At 41.5% G+C, this 19,900-nt stretch overlaps 1 protein-coding gene across 1 annotated transcript in view; it reads left to right on the top strand.

Annotated features, from left to right (window-relative positions):
* The first annotated feature begins 19,110 nt into the window (after positions 1 to 19,110).
* Positions 19,111 to 19,900, top strand: part of rasgef1ba (RasGEF domain family, member 1Ba) — an 86,680-nt gene continuing 85,890 nt past the window's right edge. Inside the window, exon 1 of the mRNA XM_084024221.1 lies at positions 19,111 to 19,227. Within this exon, the coding sequence (XP_083880347.1) occupies positions 19,159 to 19,227 (69 nt within the window). The 5' untranslated portion in view covers positions 19,111 to 19,158. The remainder of the gene's footprint in view (positions 19,228 to 19,900) is intronic.

Raw genomic sequence — 19,900 nt, 5'->3', positions numbered from 1 at the left:
GTCCAAAGATGTTGATGCCCTATTATTGTTTCCACACCCGAAAACGCCAGTGTTTATGTCCATACTGTATTTGTGTACTTCTAACCTGTGTGTGTGTGTGTGTGTGTGTGTGTGTGTGTGTGTGTGTGTATATATATATATATATATATATATCACTCCCTGATGTAGATTACAGTACATGGCCATACTGTACAGTACATTACAGTACATCAGTGATGCAGACATCTTATTGTAATGTGGTTTACAAAGTGCAGCACACTTCTGCCACTAGAGGGCAACATTATACTTCTTTATCCGACAATCAAGCGCTTTTCCGAACTCCAGTTGTCCTGTAACTACTGTTTAAACTATGACAACCTTGAAATATAATATTCCTTTGAATATAAGTGGTTACAGATGATGGATGGATGTTCCTATGACACTGACATGTTTATTGGCAGGCAGTAGGGGCTAAGGTTTTTGAATATATCCTTTTAATAGCTATGACCAGGTTCTTTGTCTTTGGTTCTTCCACTCTTGCGTTGACTCTGTTCTGCTGGCACACCACAGTAGACCTCTGAGCAGGGTTCGGGGGCACAGAGGGGCAAAGCCTGTGGGGGATCAGGAGCCGTGAGTCTGGCCCGGGTCCAGGTGTTTCTCCACCAGTCTTACTCCACCCAGGCTTGACAAGTGCAGCCAGTGCCTTGGGCAATGCCTTGAGCTGTCTCTCCTAATGATGTCTCTGCATCCTGGGGTCCTCCTCCTGAACCTTGCTCATGCAAATTAGTACCTAATGTCTCCACTGATGCAGCCATTCTAAAAGGGCAATGAGTATGTTTGTAGAAGCAAAAAAAAAAATGAGAGTGAATTCATGCTAGGTATCCATGTATTTTTACAGTGTGCGGGAGCTGACTTTTGACACACTCAGATATTGCATGACTGCCTATAATTTGTCTCAATTACACATTTATTCATTCACATACTTAATTCTTTAGGAAATGACTGAAATGTAAAATACAACATCACCCATGATTTGATCCAACTAATTTAGTCTCTGTTATTAATGATCTGATGACCACTAAGATTTATCTTAACCCCCAGGTTGCTTCGTGGATGATCAAATTATGTCTAGATCAGTGTGTTATTAAAGAATGAAGAGAACCAAACTGACCTCCATAAGGGGCAGACAGTTACATAACATGACGCAGATGGAGGATTCCATGGCTGAACTCCGTCCTCCAGACTGCAGATTAATTCAAGCTCATTTTCCCAACATGTGGCGTAACATCAGTGATGCATCACATCTGGCCGGGCTGAAACAAACAGCTCGTTTGTAAAATCACACTTTCTTTATGTTCTGTCTCTCGTGTGAGCATAAAAAAAAAAGCGAGTGTGATTTTCATCTTTGCTAAAGAGCCCTTTGAAAAGCACGCTGCTCTCCTGACTGTCACCAAATCTACTACATGTTGAATGAGTTGGGGATTATTTTGCTCTGAGCCAGCTGCCATGTAACACCGGAGGTAAACACGCAGCACAGCCTCTCAACACGAATAAGCTTCTTTGCTGTGTATTTTCAGGACATGCTGCTGCTCAGAATCTTTTTTTCTTTTTCGGGAAATCGTATAATCAGTGACGAGAAGGAGTCTGGACAGAGAGTCAATGCATTGTAGTCTGATTGATGAAATATGACTGCTGCAGGCTGCTGTTTCCCCTGTAATTCCTCACAATATTGACTTATGGAATGTTTAGACCATTGATCATCTAACCCAACATCTCACTATGTGATGAAAGCACCAGCATGATTACAGCTCTGGTGTGTAGCACCAGTGCACCAGTCAGCTATGCACCTTAACTTTTTCCATTAAACATACATTTTCCCCGACATAATTCAAAATGAATCAGTAGATGTTTAAGTATTGAAGCTATCCCATACAAACTCTTCCTCTGGTGGCAACTGGGTCAGTGAAGGCATCAAGATATTTCGGCAGGGTTTCGTATCAAAGTCACTATTTTGGTATCGTAACACTGCTTTCTACATAGTATTTGTTTTGTAATGGTTGTCAATAATAGAATATTTAAACAAACAAGTGGAAGGATTCTGTCCACAGGAAAAGACAGGCAGGCTTTTATTTTGTAACAAACAAGAAGTGTTGAATTGAAAATTAATATTTTAAATATTTCTACATCTGATGCATGATCGACGGGTTTAGACATTAAACTGTAGTAGTGTTGCTGCTATGGTGTCAATAAACTGTCAAAAGATCATTTTCACTGTTGTTAATCGCGTTCAGCACATGGAAACAGGTGACACCTCTAGCTGGCGGTGTTGCGGAGGCAAAAGCCCTAACAAAACAACAACTACAAAACAAATGGCATAAACCACTAAAGTACCCTTCCCACAAACATAACAGACCATCCAAGTCCTCCTATTCCCTGGATGAGAAATATTAAGAGAAACCACTAAAATGGACCTCCCAGGAATATCAGACACCACCAAACTACCCCAGGAAAAGTAGTCAAAGGGATCCCCTGGCCTCCCCTCAGCTTCTGACATCACATCAAAAGCTATTTCCCTGGTGAGACGCCCAGGTGGAAGCCCATCTGCTGGGGTCTCATCTCTGATAGCACCATCACTCTTCGTTTCTCATTTCCCCCTTCTCGTCCCATCCTCCTGACCTCTTTCCCTCATTTCCTCTCCTCCTCGAGCCGCCCCCTTTGAGTTTTCACAACCCATTATTGAGACATTAGCGAGTCTGGGATGTTGTAGTCAGAGTGTTGACTGCCAGCCCCCCCCCCCCCAACCTCCCCTTCCCCAGACAAGAACCCTGATACCTTAATCAGTTTTGACAGGAGAAGTGGCTGCCATCACAACCCCTGCCGTCTGGGTTTGCAGCTCATCACCTCGACTTAATAAACTCTGTCAGATGTAACAGGCCTGCTGACGCTGGCACCTTCCTTCAAAGACCCCATTCTTGACCACGGTTCATTACAAGCACAAGGTTAAAAACAGCAGGTTAGTGTAGGCCAGAGGTTCTCAGGCCCACTTCTGATTGTTACAGAAAATCCCAAATAAATGATACAAATACCATAACATGACAAATAAGGTTAAAATGATAAATTGGGCTGTACATATGAGCCCCTGTCAGGTGTAATGAGCAAAATAAATATTCTGCATGTCTTATTTTGTATATACATTCACCGTCGTGTGTACAGGGTTTTTCCTGCATAGACAATTTTGCAGCAGAACTGCTGTTAAACTTTCAAAGGTCATGTGAGGAGTTTCAGGGCTTCAGGTGCTTTTCAGTGGCAACAGTTCTGCTCTGAGCTGATGAGATGAGAGGTGACACATGCTAATAGAGATGTATTACTCCGGGTACCGTCGTCATTAACACCGTTAGTGACTGAAGCGATGATGAACTGAGGTGTTGATTTTAGAATTTGAAGCATCATTTCACTTTGGTGCCTCATTTTGACGGACTAACAAACACTGAGTAGCGCTTTGAGAAATGTGTGAAATATTCACTCTCACGTTATGGTATTAGTCCCAGGAAATAAAAAAGAAAGCTTATACAAGTAGAAAAAAGGAGAATAAAATGCACAAAATGCACCTGTTTTAAATCAGTAGCTATGATTTAAGGTTATTGTTAAAGGGATAGTTCAGAATTTTGGACATAAGACCTATTTTCCAAGTGAGCCGGTGTGTTCGAGACGTCTGGAGACGTTTTCAAGAAATTTCATTCAGTTCTTCTAGTTGCCGAGTTCGCTTATGCTATGGCTAGCGCAAGTCAATGGTTCTAGTTAGACAGGCATTAAAAACAGTCTTGCCCACTCCACAGTGCACCCGAGGCAAATCAATTAAAACACTAGACTGTCGATGTACATATCTGTGTTGATAGAATAATATTTGAAACAAAACTAACCTCGCATCGCATTAATCATCCATTTTTTGAGGAACTAGTTTCTCAGCAGCAGCGGAACTTTACTTTGCTCCGTCGGACTCAAAACTCTAAGAGTGCCCGTAAGCCTGAAATACTGCCCGTAAATAGGCAATCGAACCGGGCCAAACTGTCAGCACTTATACCCCCAAGGCTGTCTGAAAAGCCCTCGGAGCTCACTCAAACACCGGGCAGCCCACGGCCATGCGAAGCCACAATTACGCACCGCGAACCGGACCACTGCTCCGTCCGGAGAACCGTAAACCCTCGGACGCGTTGCGGGGATACCCTCCGGTAAATAGACACATGAACACCGACGAATTGTCGGGCCTCATGCCCTCAGACCTGGGTGAAAAGCCCTTGGTCCTCACTCAAACACCGGGCAGCCCACGGCCACGCCAACCCACAATTACGCACCGCGAACCCGGATCTCTGCTCCGTCCGTAGACCCGTAAACCCTCGGACGCGTTGCGGGGGATTCCCTCCTGGCACCACCAGTCTCCGTTTGTTCGGTCCCGGTTCTCAGCTCCAGCGGGGGCTATCTCGGTCTCCACAGACGCTCGTTCACGTTCTGCCCTTTGAGCATCCCTCTCGCGCAATTCTTCCTCTGTATATTCAGGCTTGTACAGGTACGGTTGGGTTTGGGTGAAAAAAAACTCCTCATCAGAGTCTTCAAAAGTTTCAGTATATTCTCCAAAAGTGGCCATTTCTGTGAGATTGAAGAAACTAGCACTGCAGGCTACTCTGCGTCTGTAGCAATGACAGCAGGTAAACAAACTATTATAGAACCGGTAACTTATAAGTGCTAGGTGATATCACTCCGCCTCAAACATTCTATCAACACAGATATGTACATCGATAGTCTGCCGTTACAATGGATTTGCCTCGGGTGCACTGTGGAGTGGGCAAGACTGTTTTTAATGCCTGTCTAGCTAAGAACGCTTGACTTGCGCTAGCCATAGCATAAGCGGACTCGGCAACTAGAAGAACTGAATGAAATGTCTTGAAAACGTCTCCAGACGTCTCGAACACCCCGGCTCACTTGGAAAATAGGTCTTATGTCCAAAATTCTGAACTATCCCTTTAAAAAAGCAGACAAATGGACAAAATCAATAGTGTTTGTGAAAGTACCAAATCCAGGGACAACATTTGTACATATATTGCAGGAAATAAAATACTAATGTTAAGGTTGCACTTGCATTAGCGGATTGGCATCAGCGGTTTTATTCATGCTTTACAATCTTAGCTCATTGATCAGCTGTTTGGATTTCAGCTAACTAGTAACATCCAACTTTGTAAGGTCTCCCTCTTTAAAGAGCACAGCATTTTCGGTCTGATCTAATTGTATAAGCATATAAATGTATAAACATTTTGGAATAAATAATATATTGTAATATAGGTGGTTTTACCCTCAGTTGCTTGGGGAAAGCTGCAGTTAGTATGAAACAGAGCTGTTAAATAAAACATTTTACACTCCGTGCCTGTGCAGAGAAAGAGAAAGTATAACAATTAATTGTATTATGTATGTGTGGAGACTAATCCTAACGTATCGTTTCCTCCTAAATGACACAATGGACTCACTAAGCTGTGTACTTCTGTCCCGTTGCTAACTCCCTCATTTATGTTCTGGTCATGTGTTGCTGACCAGCAGCGGTCTGACCGGGCAAACCGTTCATTCCTCCTTATGTCACTTCCTAATGTGAAAGTCAATGCTGTGGAGACGTGATTATACATCCCCGCCATTAATCAGACACTCTGAGAGTGAGAAACAGAGTAGAAGACATTATCGCAGGAAGAATGATGACCAGTTATTATGCCATCACATTGGCCCAAGTTTTACTTCAAAAGAGATTTTTATCCATTTTCTGAGAAAATGCTGCGCCATATAAAAATAAATAAATAAATAGAAGTTTTTATCAGTTATTGTAGGAGAATCAGCCAATGTTAAGACCGATCACAGCGTGGATATGAAACATTTTAATTTCATGTTTTTCCACAAAAGTGTAGAATATTGAAACCCTTTTCCTTTTGGTACATACTGCAGCTCAGGCATGGGTAGATATGAACATTTCATGTCACAATTATCATAATTATAAACTAAGATTCTTGATATTATCCTGATAATCATCAAAATATGCTTAAAACTCTTGAAATGGCCCTTAAACATACCGTATGGCATCATTTTACATTTTGAAACAAATATTCCTGCATTGTGCTTAGTGAACATCCTTTTTGGGGAAGTTTTTCCAGCATACATAAAGGATAAATAAATGAAAACGACAAAAACTCCCCTAGCAATCCCATAAGTACTGCGGCAGTACTTTTATATTGTTTTTGTATTGGATGTAAAGGTCGGCTGCTTTCTGCTCATTCTGCAGCTAAAAAGACATCTTGAAAGAGAGGTAGGCTCCTCGTCCCTGCTGCTGCGGTCGTCCAACCTTTATTGACAATCTGCTGAGTTTACAGTTCGTGCTGCACACAGTGGATATTATTGATGTGTCTCTTTGCGCAACTGGAGCAGATTGGCGGTGGAGGTCAATTCCATTACACCTGGCCTGTGTAGTGTCAACATGCCTCAGCCCGAGGCAGACACCCTGAGAGATTGTCTGGACTTGAGATGAGAAAAGCTTGCTCTTTTGATCAGAGCTCGCATGGCTGCAGAGAGATTGAGCTCCTCACTTTGACCTGCATCCAGCTTCCTGCAAGAATGGGCACGACTCAGAAATCAGGTCTGACGTCACTGACTCTTGTAAAGCTTGCTCTTTGTCATCACCTTCTTAATTTCCATTCACAGCTGAGAGCTGCCAATACAATCACAGTCTTCTGTTTGGTTTACTTATTATTTTTAGGCAACCCTTCGCAAAGAAAGTGGAAAAGCGATAAAGCAGGGTATGCTTTAGGGGGCGTGGCTACATTGTGATTGACGGGTCGATACCACAACTTTAACACTTTCGGTTTGTTTACATTCCTCAAAAATTAATTGTCACATTGCAGGTCACCTAAAAATGTTGTCTTCAGTGTTCCTTTGTACTTATGTCCTTGTGTTAGAGCTTATACCCAGCAAATTCTCTGTGTATAACGATGTACAGTGGATATGGACGGCCATTGGTTTGTGCTAAAGCTAATCCTCCCAGCAGGAAAACAAGAATGCATTGTCAGACGAGGAAACATGTTGTGGTAATCAAATGGCCACTGAAGCTCAATAACAGGCTATAAATGCACATTTTCAGCTCCAAGAACTTAAATTGAATAGCATGGTAACCAGGGAGTTAAATGAGCTTATCAAACAGTTTTTGCATATCATTGCAATAGAATACATCTCAGTGAAAAGCTTTTGTTTAAAGTTTTGATTTGACATGGCCTAAAATATGAATCTCTTTGCTGTAGAATAAAAGCTTGTAATTGGACTTCAACTCATCTGAGTTCATACACGTCTGGACCCAGTCAGTGTTTCAGAATTACCCAGAAGGCCCGCGGTGTGTTTTAGCCGGTCAGAAGGGAAATGAGGTAGGTAATGAGCCTTTACTTCAAACCCTATTACCCAGGAGTCTTTGCCGAGCCCCGGCCCAACCATGCTTGGCTGCTGTACAGTTCGGTCAAACGGAGAACGGGAGATGGGGTATTCCCCTCTTTCCTCCTCTTTGGCTGGCTTGAAAACAACGCTTCTGAGAAGGTGGGAGTAATTAATTTGGCAAGAAAATGAACTTAATGAGATAAACTTGAAGAGACAATTTTATGATCTGTGTAGGGTAGATATAATGAGTTTGGTCTATGATGTGTGAGCGATATGGGGGGCGGGGAACAAAATATGCCTTTTAATAGTGTTTTGTTGGTGAAGATATCACACTGAGTATCTATGTGTAATATTGGTTTTAATATATTTTTTGGATCCATTAAAAGTCACTGCTCCTGTTTCCTGTTGTCAAGTGCCAGTACACTGGCTTACTGGCTGTTTATGTGGGTGGAGCTAAAGCTTTGTGTGTCCTAGATAACCTGCGTAGATAGATAGTTGATGCAGAAGTCCCTCTTCATACATTTACTCTGCACACATATTGTGGTTACAGTCAGACCTGCTGTTTGGTTGAGATCGGTGCAAAATTGAAATGTCCTTGTGGAGTAAAGAGCTCATGTCATGCAAACTAAATATGTTTAGTTTCACGGAGGAACTTAAACTCATGCAATGTGAGATAATTAAAAAACAATCTGAAATCTTTGGGGTTATGAAAACCCACCCAAAAAGCATTATAAAACCCTGCTTTTCTTTCCAATTATAAATTAATTATAGTACAGTGTATGTGGGCTGCCTCGCCTGATAAAATAAGAATTAATTAGACCACAAGCAAAGGTACATTGTACTTATTACTGTACTACTTACTGTCCAAAGACAACTTTTCCCTCGTCAGATTGCCAACATCCCATGCCACAAATGTCTTTGGTATATTATGTTTTCAACATCGCCATCAACCCTTCCCAAACATCATCCCAGTCTTTATTTGATCTCCTCTCCACACACTCTCCAGCATGTCTGTTATGTAGATGAAAATGTCCTTTTTGTCTTGGGAGTAATGAAGAATCTCACTACGTCTCTCACATCCTGGAGCTGTTGGAAGGTTGCTTTTAATTTTACATATATTGTACCAATCTTTGAGTCAATATTGAGTGTGGAGATTCCCTTGCTCATCACTCGTCCTTGATGCAGCACCGATACCACTCTGTCACGGCCAACGTTTTGGTTCGTGAGGGAAATCCTGATTTTATGTCTGGTTTTTCAAATTCTGGTATACGTTTCCTCTATTAATTTCCTCTCCCCTCCCTGTTTGCTCCTCTCCCAGAAGTGAGTCACCATCAAATTGACTCCACGTCCAATCTATCACTTGTAGTAGCTTGTAATTGCTCTTTAATCTGGACACCAGTTGAGTAGCTAGTCGCCGAGTAGCCGTGGACCTGCGTATGTGTGTCGTGTGTAAAGTCCAAGCCGTTTGAGACAGGCACCATTAATGGGAGGTAAATCCCACCCCTCCACCCCAATATCCAGACCTTTGACTCTCTGATGGTTAAGATGCGATCATCCGGGGGGCGAGGGCAAGCCGGTGAACGGGCTGCGGAAAGGGCAGCGACAGTAGGGTAAGACAGGATCAGCACAGAGGATGTTATCATTAAAGAGCATCAGGTTTTAGCGTCGCTCAGAGGGACCGTCCGCCTGCATCTGATGTCTGAGGTCAGACACATTTACTGCTGCCTGTGTGTTGCTTGTCAGAGGCAGGAACTTTGTGATTTCTTCTTTTTTTATACAAGTTGGATCACACTGAGCAGCATTTTTAACAAACATGCTTATCTCAAACTGGGCTCGGTGGAGTGGAGGACTATTTAGTGTTTCTTAAAAAGGGATGAAAGCATGAAACATGAAGAAGATTTGTATGTTTGTGTGTGTGTGTGTCTGTATGTGTGAGAGTTTATATGACGTAGCCAGTCACCACACAGAGCAAGTCCATTGCAGGCAGTACAGTAGGGTTTCTTCATTTCAGTACTCCCATCCTCCATTTGGGACCTATTAAACTGCTTGTGCAGCTTTTAGGTAGATTGTAAGCTGTAGTGAATTAATGACTCTTGAGTCTTAAACTTGTCCCATTCTCTCACGCTGACATGAAGCTTATTTCAAAGTGAGGGCCCCAGTAGGAAATAAACTTTTCAAGGAGTTCTGCTGGCTGATTTATTATCGACAGGAATATATAGAGATAACAGCAAGAGTGGGGTAAAGTGTTTTATAACAGTGCCAGTTAATTGGCTGTTTTCAAAGTAGACCTGACAGAATGAATGGCAAAACGATTAAAGTGGTGAGAGAATGGAAAGATAGCCGAGTATTCACTGCAGACGCCGCGATGAGCAAATATACGATGTGAAGTGTGCAGAGTCGTGTTGCATGGAATACCAATACTAGAAACCAATGCCGTTTAAAAACTGTACAATACCTCATTTTATTAGAACGGGTCATTTAAGTATGTCAGTGATGAGTTGCATGGATAGTCAAGCACGATTATGTGTTTGTGTGTGTGAGAAAAAGTGATTGATTGTTGATCGAAAGTTGAAGTAATGAGGTCTAGAAAGAGATGAAGTATAACAAATTGAGGAAGATAAAAATAAATTCTACTGCTTATAAATAATAGAAGTGGTTACTCCCCCAATTGCAGTGTTGGAGAGCTTAAATAAGGAATCTTTATCTGCCATGTCCTCTAATTGCTTATCGTATTTCAAGTTTAGAAAAGAGAGTCTAGGAGAAAAGTAACGTAATAATTCATATGAAAGCTGCAGCTATCGATTGTTTTTGTAATCCAGCATTCTACCGATTATTCCATCGAGTACTCGGATGGTAGTCTCCCGTGTACACGCTTTGATCTTTTCCTTAACCTAACCAGGTAGTTAAAAATGAATGAAATTGTCAGATTACTGCCAGGAATCTGTGTCTTATTTAATTCTCCTTGTTTGTCATGTACAACGTGACATCTTTTGATATCTGTGTGACAAAGGAGCAGAAAAAAGGGAGGGAGGCTGATGTAGACCTCAGATGTTGTGTTGTGGGAGGTGAAATCAATCCCAACATCAAAGAGACAGCTGAGCTGACAAACACTCTGGCACACACACAAACGATTTCCCTTTACACGCAAATATTCATCGCGGGGAGCTTGAGTCTTGATTTAAAAAAAAATTCTAGTCCCGGGATGGTGTCGCTCTGAATGTGAGCAGGCAATTTCTCGGGTAATAATGTCAATTTTGATTAATTCCATGCATTGAAACCAGATGGATCCTCAGCTCCATCATATTCCCCAACTGGCCTGCTGAGTGACAGGCACACACACACACACACACACACACACACACACACACAATCAAATGAAAATGTCAGCTATAGAGGTAAGAGAAGAAGAGACAATACGAGAAAAATAAAATCACCTGTGTTGACTCGCAAAGTGACCACATGGTCGGCTCAAGAAACAAATTCCCATTGAGCATGAATAGAAAACATGAGACATTTAAGATGTAAAGCCAATAACATGAATGATTTTCCTAATAAATAAATCAAGATGAAATAACCTGTAAAACCTTCAACATTCCCTGTCGATGTCTCAGAAGAGATTTTTGAAGAAACTCTGTATTTCTCTTACCTACCTTCTGTCTGGAGTACATTATTAATAGGAGCTTCCAGTGCGCTCCCTCACACCCTGCCTCATAAATGATGTACCAAGCAGAAGCATATTGCTGCAGTTGCAGGGGGAAAAACAGCAGTTTAGTGGTTATGTTTCTTTTTCTCAAGTTTTTTTTAAAGTTAAATCATTGAAGCACTGAATGCGTTTTGTGACGTGGGCTTGGTAGTTCTTCTGACCCCTGAAAAAACCTCAGAGACCTTTCACAGAGGCATGGTTTTCAACTCTTTTTGTGATTTCATGAATATGGATGCTGTGTTCCTACTCCTGTTGGTACCCTTAACACAGCACTCAGGTGACTGATATACTGCCAGGTACGCACGGCACGATGGGAATATTTCATGTCACGTATCCTGGCCAAAATAAACAAGATTCACGAATATAATATCTCATCAAGGAACTCTTAAAATGGTACAAACACAAATAAAGCAACATTATGCAAGTCTTTTCTGATAATACCTTGAGGCCTATTTTTTTCGTACTCTATATTCCCCTTTACCATTTGACCATTTTTTCAATTTGCTCATGTGACAATATTCCCGATTATCGTGAGTGTTTTTTGTTGGGATCTTTGATAATGAACTTCCTGCTCAGGCCAGTACTGAGGGCTATGAGGGAGTTGGATGACAGGTGTGACCTCTTAGCTTCCAGCATTGGCACTTGATCTTGGGCTTTGAGTCACAAACTAAAGACTAGAGGAAGTGAGTTCTCTGCTGTCTGGGAGAATTAGGGCTCATTTGCTAATGGTGGAACCCGGTTCCCCCCCCGGCCAACTGATGGATAAATCACACCCTCTGTTGTGGAGAGAGAGAGAGAGAGGCAGAGAGAGAGAGAATAGCCGGTCACGGCGGCTGGTCTCCTCTCTTCGGTCCTCTTCTTTATTTCTCCCTCTTTTATTTTCTGCTCTCTCATGTTCCCCTCACACTCTCCCAGGAGCTGTGCGGTAGTTTATGGGGTTTGATGATGGAGCGGCAGCTTGGCACGTGGCATTCACGCTGTGAAGATCCATCAGAGAGGGTGATAAAAAGAAGGAAAAAAAGTCCATCACAGGCTTCGCCGGGAACGGCTGGGGCTTTGATGCAACATTAGGCAGCTGCTGCAGTGAACAGAGAGAGGATTGTGTGAGAGTGTAGGGATGTGAGCGCCTGTGTGTTTTGTTCAGGTTTCAGTTATACCCGTACTGGACTTTTATTCAAGGAAAAATACTTTCGTACCTGCGGACACTTTTCCTACTGACTATCTGACTAGTTTACACATCTGCTGCTCCGTAGAAACGGGCACATCATTAGTCTATAGTATAATATGCAATCAATGTGTTCATGTGTTGTTGCGTTTTGTCTTTTATGTATTTCTTAAAGCATCTTAAAGGCAAAAACGTTGTATTACGAGATACAAAGCAGATATTTCCCATAAGGTATTATATCACACACATTTCCAGAAGGTACCATAAATTCATGATAAGATACACATCAGTGGAAGTGGAAAGTGGCAAAATATATATCAGGGAAAATAATACTACACACATAGACAAGAAAAATGATACTGTACAAAAGGGTTCGATGTCGCTGTCTAAAGTGGGGAGGAAGAGGTCATGCCAGCAGGGTTTTCTGAGCTAGTGACCTTCTAATAGACAAGGGACTGAATTTACTACTGAGCCGAGGTCAGTCAATATCAGGGCAGAGAATATAGTTGTTTTTTTCCTCTCGTGTGTATTTTTCCTATGTAGCAACAATCACACTACAAACTGAATTTTGTTGTGCAACCTTGTTGTACCTTGACAATACAAACCTTACAAGAACGCAGAGGCTGAAATGGAAAGTGTGTCTCCACATATCCGCCTCCGTTCTCATGTCTCACGATGCTGATCAGACTGTAAACAATGACCAGAGTGGGAACAGGAAGTCTTGGCACGGATGTCCGCTGGCTACACAGGAACCCCTTAAATCTTTGTTGCCGATATCTTCGGAGATTGCTTACTGATGTGCAAACTGAAGTCCAGTTGAACAGTGATGTGATTCCTTGGTTGAGAAATTAAAGTGAATGATGAAAACACATCAGGTGCCCAAATTAATCACTTTTTTGCCTTAAACTGTGTTTTTTTACAATTTCATTCTTCAAGAACAGGAAGTAATATGTTGGAGTATCTGTGTTTATTCTAGTTTTCATTATTGACCTTTGACCTGTGTGTTTGAGACATTGTTGTCATAAGTTATTTTTTAACATAAAAAACGATACACACTGACACAAATACACAGACAAACATCAGACGCATAAACATGAATAATGGAAAAAGCGGGTACCTAAATAAAAGAAGTGATTTAGCTGTTTGAGAGGACAGCGGAATAAATGAGAGCCGAGTCTGCTTTATGTTTATTTCTACAGTCATATCAGGTTATAGTGAAGATGAGTGTCTTTGTTCTCACTGCAGGTCCATAAAAGCACAGCCGCTGCAGGATCAACACATTTCACAGAGCATAATTAACACACGTGTGCATATTAAAACACATCTCTCATATATTTATTTATATATATATATATATATATATATATATATATATATATATATATATATATATAAAACCTGTGAGGTTGTTATCAGCACTAAATTGTAGTGGATTTAACTAAAATGTGTATGAAGCTTTCACATAAAGCTCAACTTTGTACAACAAATCTGAGATCAGCAGGAGGAGAGCGAGCAGCACCGATGCTAACTGCCAACGCAAAGAGACATCACATAATTACATTATGATGCGTTCAAGCCCTACTCAGTAAAAATGATTGGGCGAAGGTAAACGATACAGTTATCATGATGTGTTCAAATGTAGTTTATGTGAGAAACTTGAGTAAATAAAATTAAATGATATAAAATAGGGCCCTGTGATAGACTGGCGTCCTGTCCAGGGTGAACCCTGCCTTCGCCCAATGACAGCTGGGATCGGCTCCAGCCCCCCCGTGACCCTAAATACAGGATAAGCGGTAGAAAATGGATGGATGGATGGATGGATATAAAATAGATTAGAGAGGGAATTATGACCACCCTGCTAACACTATAAGGAGCGTATACCGTAATATGACATTAAAACTTCTAATGCCAAAAGTTTCTTTAGCAATAAATTACATAATTTATTTACTCATAATTTGAATTGTGTGTTTTCATAAAAATAACCACTATAGATGACTGTAACATAGTAAGAGGATTACATTTTGAATTGTTGACGTTTAAAATGTTTGCGATATGTTGCCAAAATATAATCTACTCCATGAAAAGACACATTATGGTTCGTAGTGGTGACGTAGAAATGTATCAACATTTACCGAGATTTCAGGAGAGGTCAGTTGTTTTTGCTGTGACACTATGAGGTTTAGTTTGTGAATGCTGGATGCTGGAAGTAAGCATGCTAACATGCTCAAAGGAGTGTCAAGGAACATTTAGCATGCAGTATTAAGCATGTTAGCCAGATGTCTTTACATCTGGTTTCCAACAAGTGATTGCATATCAAAGTAGTCTTTTTTTCTTAATAAAAAGAAATGTTATTTTCACTAATCTTACAGGTGTTCTTGCTGGTTTTCATCAAATTTGGTAAATTAAGATTCTCATTAAGATTGCATTGGGATCTCATCTGAGTATGAAAGCACCAAAGATGGATAAACAAATAGAAAAGAAGAAACTTGCAATTGCATTGTGCAAATAATCAGTGCTAGAATGAGTGGAAGAGAAATGCTTGCTTTGAACTCTAAACGCATCCATGCGCAGCATTTACTGTATTCTTACTGCACAGAAGAAGTAAAAGAGGAAATTGTCAAAGATAATTTTCTTTAGGGCCAAGTCGAGTGTATTTCCTGCCAACACACACACACACACACACACACACACACACACACACACACACACACAGACACGTAAAGCCCTGTAGTGCAGCAGGGAGCCATGCTCTGAAGCTGTGCAGATCATGTAGATCCCCTGCTCCCCACAGCTGTAACAACATATGGAGCTGCGTTTGCCAGCCAACATGCAGTATGTCATTAAACAACATTATTAAAATCTCATACCACAGCGGGGTGTCAATGAGAGGCTCGACTGGTGCTGGCTGATTGCTTCATTAATTATGGGTTTTTTTTTGTCAGCATCTTGTTTCATGGGAAGCTCATACTGTGAGTTTGGCATTTTCGTGTTGGAGGTTAGATGATAAATATCATTTATTCATCTCAAAATGGACTAATTATGTACACACAAACTGCCCACATCCAAAATGTGGGCAGTTTGTGTGTTTGTGTAATGTAATGTGGTGAAATCAAGGCAGCAGGTTGAACAGCAGGTTGTCACATCAAAGTCATTTGTGTCACACTAATGCAAGCATGCCAAACGTGCGGTGTGCTGTAAAGGTTTGAAAGACCAGCACTGAACTGGAATGTTCCACGTTTGATCCACACAAGAGCTAAATTGTCCGTCAATGCTGATGTGTTAGCATGTGGGAAACGGATCACCCTAGCATGGGGGTGTGGCTGTAAGCCAAAACCAGGTGTTGTATCCATGGATGGACATGACAGATGGACACATATGCCAATAGTATTGTCATGATACCAAAATTATGACTTCTGTACGCTTAAATATCTTGATATGATACATTGGTAAAAATCTAAAACATCAGGACAAATAATTTAATAATAGATACAATTATTTTAATTTGTTTTCCTATTAATTACAAATTCAAAAATATATATAAAAATTCATCAATTAAAAGGATACATGTATGCAATGATGATTATATTTGCAATCAGATATAACATTAAACAGCCTTTAATTCGACCGTGGATCAGTAACACTTCAGGTGGAGAGTGGTACTGCAGCATAGGAGACGAAGAGAGGCTTCCAAAACAAAACACACAAAATATGTGTTATGTTGTTATATATTGTATCTTATGGAAGGTTACACTGATTGAGGTGATTGGGGGAAAAAATTAGTGGAAAATGAATTGATAGTAATTTATTGTTACTGTCTCTGAGTTTCTAATATGCATCTCAGAAACAACACCATCTCTTTGCAGTTGTGTCCAATTTATGTATTTGCCAGTATTTTTTTAGTGCCGTTTTAAGTGCTTTAAGCCTATTTTGATTATTATTGGGATAATATTTTGAATCACAATTATTTTGGGCGGGATAATTGGGACATTAAATTTTAATTTCATCCCACGCCTATCATTCAATTTCTGATGTGGTCACATAATCCAGCTGCTGTTCATGGATCATAGCGTTTGCATACTTTGTTGACAACACAATCTATAACGTTTACACAAACTCCTTTTGAATGCAATCTTCCTCTTCCCCTCTTCAGACTACATGATCCGTCGCCCGCCTCCTCTGTCCCTGTCAAAGCGGCTACATTCACTGTCCTTTGCGGCGCAAGAAGAGAAAGGGGGTCCAGGCGATTTATTCACTTACATCTATTGGGTTTGACAACATCATATGCAGCCTGACCTTTGACCTCGCTCACTATGACAACAAATGTATGAATCCCACGTCGCAGAGGAGACGAGCTGAAAATCCTTGACAGGTAAGACGGGGGGAGTGTGGGGGGGCGTTGAAGCGGGTAAAGAAAAGGTGTTTGGCAGAACAAGAGCATACCTGAGGAGCGTGAGCAGCTTATGAACAGACGGCTGCTCCATTTCAGAGAAAGAAAGCTCAGGAGTCAATTGCCAAAAGGAGGTCAGACAAGGTCACGAGGCTTTGAAAATAAGATCTACCTCTATTTATTGTGAAAAAAGTGTAAATAACCTGAAACTGAAGGGCTCCCTGTGTACCCTGGGTGACCTTTGCATTGTGACGTGACACTCTAACCCAATTTAACAGTCCTGCATATCCAGTTAGATACTACCTGGTTTTGTGAAATGTGCAGCGTTTCCAATGCCTGTGTGGCAAAGTACGTCTGGCAAACCAGCAGATGAGCTGTGTAGCCGTTATGCATGATCAACCAGGCAATCAAATGTGGATTCAAGCCATCACCATCACCAATCTTCCTTAACCAAACATTTTATTATATTATAGCTTCATTATGATAACGTTTTAGTAGCTAGCCAGCGTGGTCTCTCCTTCCCGATAATGACTGACAGGTTGCCAGGACATGAAAATGCAAATGCACTTTGCTTTTGCCATTTAATTTAGTTGAGGTAACAGTGTGACGGCATTCAAATATAATTGCATTTTCCATTTTCACATTTGAATTGAGCTTTCGGCAACCACAAAGCAGAGTTAGTCTTTGAAAATGAAATGTCAAATGGTTTCTACATTGTCGAATAAAAAGCAGAGTTGGTCACCCAGAGAATACCCGTGCTGCTCGTCAAAATGAAAATGAAATGGTGAAATAATATATCATAATAATTATTGGATTATGATTTCATTTTGTACCATTAATGCACATAAGTAAGTGGTAAATTAAAATACTATTGTTTCCAAAAGCTAGTTAGGAATCAGGATATAGATTTAGCTTTTAAGTTGCATGTTAGTTTGAAATGAAAACCTTCATGTTATCTTCCCAATAATCGTCTGAGTGATTTTTGCACTAATTCTTGGAGATATAAATTTCGATGTAGTTAATCCGACTGAGAAGTTACCCATTTATCTCCCTCTGTCACGGGTCTCTGTCTGCTGGCTGAACATTTTCAGTTTCCTACCTCCCAACTTGCCACAGTGCTCCCAACCTCTTCCTGAATAACTAAATGAATTAAAACATTTGTAAACATTTGACCAAACTAAATACAGGCTATTAGATTCATTCTTGCTTTCTTGAATCAAAGCTGTTGATATTCTTTCTGAGACGGATGTTTTTGCCGTTCATGAATCCCCCCCGAGGCATCCTGAGCCCCGGGACAAAAACACAAAGCTGTGAATGAATCATGAGTTTTTGATGAATATCACAAAAACAACTATAATTTAACAAACGAATGCATCATTGTCATGCATGATAATAGCCTTCTTGTGAAAAATAACAATCTACTAAGATGCAAACATGGAAAGAGAATATTAAATGCTCATTCATGTGCTCACAGCAATGCCTCCCGCTCCTCCTGCTGGCTTCAGATCCAGCCAGGTGTCCAATGAGTCCATGAATATTCAACAAATACAACAAAACAAACCCCTGCTGATGCCTCAATTTGTTCATTGTCCATTTATTATGATAGACACATGCAGACTGATAGACAGAGTACTTTGGGAAATTGCAGCAAATTGATGCTGTGATGCAATCTTGCATAAAGATTATTTAAAAAAATACAAGTTGTTGAGATGAAAGACATACAAACAAACACACATCAAACAAACTATGGCCAAACAGTGTGAATCTGAACATTTGATTTGATTGTTGAAAATATGAGCTCACAACCACTGGAAGTTGCAGATTGATTGATGGATGGATGCCATGATGTTCTCATCTCATCTCATCGACCATTATGTTATTGATTGAAATTAATTGGTAACTGATGTAATCGCCATTTCGTTTCCCTGGAAATAAAAGATTTGGGGTTTTGATATAAAAATGTCATTTTTAGCGACATGTTGAAACATGTCCCATATGACTGGGATGTGATCTGAAAGGGTAAAAAGGACATTTTCCCGTTTCAGCCTGACTGAGATATTGAGTCTAAATCTATGAATAACAAAGCATTGGAGGTTTAATCGAGCTAGAGTGATTTCAGGTGCAGGTCCTCCCCCCATTCCGTCTCTTCAGGGGGGGACCCCGTTGATGAAAACCGACTGACACTTGTTGGACCGTCCTCCCCCGCCCCCCAGCATGAGCCCACGCTGCTGCTGCTGATGGTAAAATCGACACAGGATTTACAGGCGACAGCTACAAGCTACCAGCTCCACGTTCACATCCACATCTCTCTTCCTCCCCCGGAGGTTTCTGTTCGGGCAGAGAAGAAAGGAGGGATGCGCGCAGGGTCCTTGAACGACACGAAGAAGTTCCCGAGGCTCTCCTGTTGATTCGGCTCCGCTTAGTTCCCGCCCGCACGTTTGACGAGCGTCTCCGCGGCGCACCGCTCACCTCCACATGGCAAAGTTCCTGGCTGAATTGCTGGGTTGCACTCTTCCAGACAAGGGCAACCCACCTTTGTTTGAGGTAAGCCCGAATTCATGATGGAATGAGTTGTTTTTATTGATGGACCAAACGGCGCAGGCTGCCTGTCCATCCCGTGGGTTGTCTATGGCAACGGGAGGCTGAGGCTTGGTTCATCAGTGTGATTGACAGCCGCTACGCTGTAGAGCACTTCATGAGCAGTGAGCCCAGGTTTGACAGGGCTGCTCCCCGCACACTCACCGCGTCGTACGGTGACGAGACGTTCATCCAGCGGATTAACGCGCATTAGTCCCGTCTTTACGACCGCGGAACATCTGTAATATTCCTAAAATATCCGCTTACGTTTTCTCTGGCGCTCATAATCAGTTTGTTACGAATTTGTGGGTTTTTTTTCTCCTTATGATATCTGAAGCGTGTCCTGCCAAACGCATATTTCAGCGTGAATAGAGACACCGCGGTGGTTTTGGCTGTAAGTCGCTGCATGTGGTGCCAGGAAAAAAAACGGTTTCTCGTAAGAAATGGCTGAGACTCCAATGCTGCTGTTATTTGGGTCAGTGTGCCACACACACTGGGACACACACACACACACACACACACACACACTGGGACACACACACACACTGGGACACACACTGGGACACACACTGGGACACACACGCACACACACACAGACACAGAACCGGTACTTTCGTATCTGAGCCTGAGGACTGTTTCA

The sequence above is a fragment of the Eutrigla gurnardus genome, assembly GCF_963514095.1.
Source record: "Eutrigla gurnardus genome assembly, chromosome: 13".
Lineage (NCBI taxonomy): Eukaryota > Metazoa > Chordata > Actinopteri > Perciformes > Triglidae > Eutrigla > Eutrigla gurnardus.
The sequence above is the reverse complement of the archived record's forward strand: the minus strand, read 5'-3'. Positions and strand labels throughout refer to the sequence as shown.